Source organism: Rana temporaria, chromosome 1, assembly GCF_905171775.1.
Source record: "Rana temporaria chromosome 1, aRanTem1.1, whole genome shotgun sequence".
In the NCBI taxonomy this organism is placed as follows: Eukaryota; Metazoa; Chordata; class Amphibia; order Anura; family Ranidae; genus Rana; species Rana temporaria.
The window spans coordinates 226,844,552-226,848,992 of NC_053489.1; the positions used below are offsets into that span (position 1 = coordinate 226,844,552).

The following is a 4,441-nucleotide window of genomic DNA, read 5'->3' on the forward strand; positions in this document are numbered from 1 at the left end:
GGTGTTATATACACAAAATGTTTTATGATTTCTATTATATACTGTCTGGGTTACACTATTTAGAAGGCTTGCCCTGTAAAAATGAAGGAAAGAAAAACTGAAAAAACAAATGCAATCACCACATTTAATTTGGTATAAACTATATTTAATATATCCGAGTATTTGAGAATGGTTTAAGAAATTTGTCTAGTGGGAGGTTGCGTGGTGCTGGGGCCCACTTATTTTTTTTTATTGTACTTAAAACAATTGAAGCAGAGCATCACTAATGCTCAGATTTGTCATTCTTTAAAGCTTTATAGTAGTGGGCCTAAATAGCTAGATTCAGGTACAATGGTGCAAACTTGCGGCGGCGTAGCTTAGCGTGTTTAGGCTACGCCGCCGTAAGTCAGCTAGGCAAGTACATGATTCACAATGTACTTGCCTGCTATTTTACGGCGGCGTAGCCTAAAGTGGGCGGGCGTAAGGGCACCTAATTCAAATGTGTTTGAGGGGGGCGTGTTTTATGTTAATGAGGCTTGACCTCACATTTTTTACGTTTTTTTTTTACTGCGCATGTGCCGGGCGCCTACATTTCCCAGTGTGCATTGCGGCTAAGTACGCCGCATGGGCCTATTGATTTTGACGTGGACGTAAACTACGTAAATCCCGATTCACGGACGACTTACACAAACGACGTAAAAAAATTGAATTTCGACGCGGGAACGGCGGTCATACTTGACATTACTATTCCAATAGGGCCTAGCTCTAACTTTACGCGGCCTATCTCATACGCAAACGGCATAAAAGTACTGCGTCGGCCGGGCGCACGTTCGTGAATCTCCTCATTTATATATTCTACGCCGACCGCAATGGAAGCGCCACCTAGCGGCCATCCAAAATATTGCAATCTAAGATAGGACGGCGCAAGCCGCCGTATCTTAGATATGTTTAAGCGTATCTCTGTTTGACCATATGCTTAAACATAAGTCGGCGTAGATTCTGAGTAGATAAGCCGACCTAACTCTTACTGAATCTACCTAATAGTGTACCTTTTTGCTGCCCAAGTTAATAGGACAGGCGCTACATTAATCCTCACATGTTTTTAATAACATAATGGCTTCATTAAAGTAATGATTGGAATTATGTGCCATGAATTGATGCAAATTTCAGAATGTGATAACCTTAAACATTATTTTACACTTGATTTAATACACTTGCGAAAAATTATAATAGACTCTCCAAATGTACTAATTATAAATATGCTCAACAGTACATGAACAGATATACCACGTTGTACGGCTGACATGTTTCTTCTGATTTAAAAATAACAGCTCAATAATATGCAATGACTGACACCATTGAACATGGTTTAAGAAAAGGCCGTTGCTATGACAACAGGCAATATGAACCACTCCAGTGTGACAGAATTTATTCTCCTGGGATTTTCGCTATCACAAGATAAGCGCTTCTATCTATTTACTATCTTTCTTGTCATTTATCTTTTAACCCTTATGGCCAATGTGATGATTATTATACTTGTATACAGTGATCTCCGCCTTCATAGCCCAATGTATATGCTTCTTGGTAATTTCTCTTTCCTTGAGATCTGCTACACAGCAGTCACTGTGCCCAAAATGCTTTCAGACCTTATTGGAGGGAATAAGTCAATTTCAGTAGCTGGTTGCATTACCCAGTACCATTTCTTTTCGCTCTGTGCTGCAACTGAACATTTTCTTCTGGTGATCATGGCTTATGACCGATATGTGGCAATTTGTTACCCTCTTCACTATGGAGGCATCATGAGCAATGCATTTTGTTTGAAACTTATTTTATCCTGTTGGCTCATTAGTGCTGTCTCTCTTACCATCCCAGCTCTATCAGTATCAGAGCTTAATTTCTGTGGGCCCAATATCATCGATCACTTCTTTTGTGAATTTAACCCTTTGCTGAAGCTCTCCTGCACTGATACCTATGTTGTCCAATTTATTTTTAACTGCCTCTCCTGGATCATAATCATGGGATGTCTAATGTGCATTGCTGTTTCTTATACCAACATAATTGTTACTGTCATAAATATCCCTTCTAACTATGGCAAAAGAAAAGCTTTTTCCACCTGTGCCTCTCACCTGCTTGTGGTGGGAATATTTTATGGTACTGTCATTTTCATTTACCTTCGACCCACAGTGGACTCTCCATTTCATCAAAATAAATTTGTTTCTGTATTTTACATTGTGGTGACTCCCATGTTGAATCCTATCATTTACAGCTTTAAAAATGAGTCACTAAGGAAAGCTGCTGTTAACCTGATTGAAAGAATAACAGCACACACATCTGAGAGAGACATTTAAATATGTTTAAAGCATTTGATATTGTACATATAAGTTAATATGCAATAAACAAATAAATGAACAAAAGAAATGAGGATCTACTTAATGTTATAATTAAAATTTAATTGTGGCCTATACTTATTGCCATAGTATTTTTGAGAAAAGGAGAGAGAACATTGGGACTTTAAAAAAATGAGGTGGTGACCTGGTAAGGTCAGTTGCCTCCATCCCTATTTAATTGACACAAACAAGACGACTAAAGGTTGGGGGCCAGATTCAGAAAGATTGGCTTAAGTTTAGGGGGGCGTAGCTTATCTCATATATGCTACGCCGCCGTAACTTAGAGAGACGAGTACCGTATTCACAAAGAATTTGCGCCCTAAGTTACGACGGCGTAGCGTAAATGGGCCGGCGTAAGCCCGCCTAATTCAAAGTAGTTGTATGGTAATGAATCGTGACCCCACGTAAATGATGCACCTAACGAACGGCGCATGCGCGCGCATGCTCAGTATCACGTCAAATTTTCTCCGTAAATTACGCCGGCTCAATGCTTAGTCGACGCGAACGTAACCTACGCCTATCCCCATTCACGTACGACTTACGCAAACAACGTAAAATACAACGCTGTTCCGATGTTTCTGACGTCCATACCTAACATGACTTACCCCTGCTTTATGAGGGATAACGTTATGCCAGTCGTACGCCTTACGTAAACAGCGTATTTTAATACGCCAGGCGCAAGTACGTTCGTGAATCGGCGTATCTAGCTCATTTGCATATTCAACGCGGAAATATACGGAAGCGCCCCTAGCGGCCAGCGGAAATATGCAACCCAAGATACGACGGCATAGGAGACTTACGCCGCTCGTATCTTGGCAACAGTGAGGCGTATCTGATTCTATGAATCAGGCGCATAGATGTGACGCCTCACATTCGGACTTACGACGGCGTATCAGGAGATACGCCGTCGTAAGTCCTTTGTGAATCTGGGCCTGGGACTTTAAATGAAGCAGGCAGGTGTAAGAAGTTTAAATTTATTGGAGATCAATCATGAATTGCATGAGGGTAGTCATGGGTAAACATAGAGAACCAATAAATTCCATTCAATGGATATCCATACAGCAATTACAATTTATAACTAATAATACAAATCACATGGTACAGGTGATCATTACATAGTTAAAACATATAGGCCCAGATTCTCAAAGGGCTTAGATTCTTATGCCGGGTACACACGAGAGGATTGATCCGCGGATACGGTCCGCCGGACCGTATCCGCGGATAAATCCTCTCGAGGATTTCCGAGGATTTTGATCCGATGTAGTGTACTCACCATCGGATCGAAATCCGCGGCGAAATCCCATCGCGATGACGTGTCGCGCCGTCGCCGCGATGATGACGCGGCGACGTGCGCGACGCTGTCATATAAGGAATTCCACGCATGCGTTGAATCATTACGACGCATGCGGTGGATTCATTCGGACGGATTGATCCGGTGAGTCTGTACAGACCAGCGGATCAATCCGTTGCGATGGATTCAAGCGGATAGATTTTAAAGCATGTCTTAAAATTTTTATCCGCTGGAAATCCATCCCAGGGGATAAAGATCCGCGGAAACAGATCCGCTGGATTGTACACACCAGGGGATCTATCCGCTGGAGCCGGTCCGCGGATCAATTCCAGCGGATGGATCCTCTCGTGTGTACAGGGCCTTAGAATCAGTTACGCATAGATAACCATTAGATCCGACAGGCGTAAGGCTCTTACGCTGACGGATCTTAAATGCAATTTTTTTTTTCGCCGCTAGGTGTCACCTCCGTCGTTTTCCCGATCGAGTATGCAAATTAGCAAAATACGCGAATTCCTGAATGTACGCGTGGTCGACGCAGTGAAGATACGACGTTTACATTAGATTTGCGACGCGTAAAGTTGCCCCTGCTATATGAAGGGCAACCAATGTTAAGTATGGCCGTCGTTCCCACGTCGAAATTTAAAAATTTACGTTGTTTGCATAAGTCGTCCGTGAATGGGGCTGGACGCCATTTACGTTCACATCGAAACCAATGACGTCCTTGCGACGTCATTTAGCGCAATGCACATCGGGAAATTTTAGGGACAGCGCATGCGCAGTATGT

General features: G+C 42.4%; 1 protein-coding gene across 1 annotated transcript; it reads left to right on the forward strand.

Annotated features, from left to right (window-relative positions):
* The first annotated feature begins 1,253 nt into the window (after nucleotides 1-1,253).
* On the forward strand, nucleotides 1,254-2,327 carry LOC120944107 (olfactory receptor 11G2-like). Its single transcript, XM_040358010.1, has one exon. The coding sequence runs from the start codon at nucleotides 1,368-1,370 to the stop codon at nucleotides 2,325-2,327; it is 960 nt and encodes a 319-aa protein (XP_040213944.1). The 5' UTR covers nucleotides 1,254-1,367.
* Nucleotides 2,328-4,441: the final 2,114 nt, after the last annotated feature.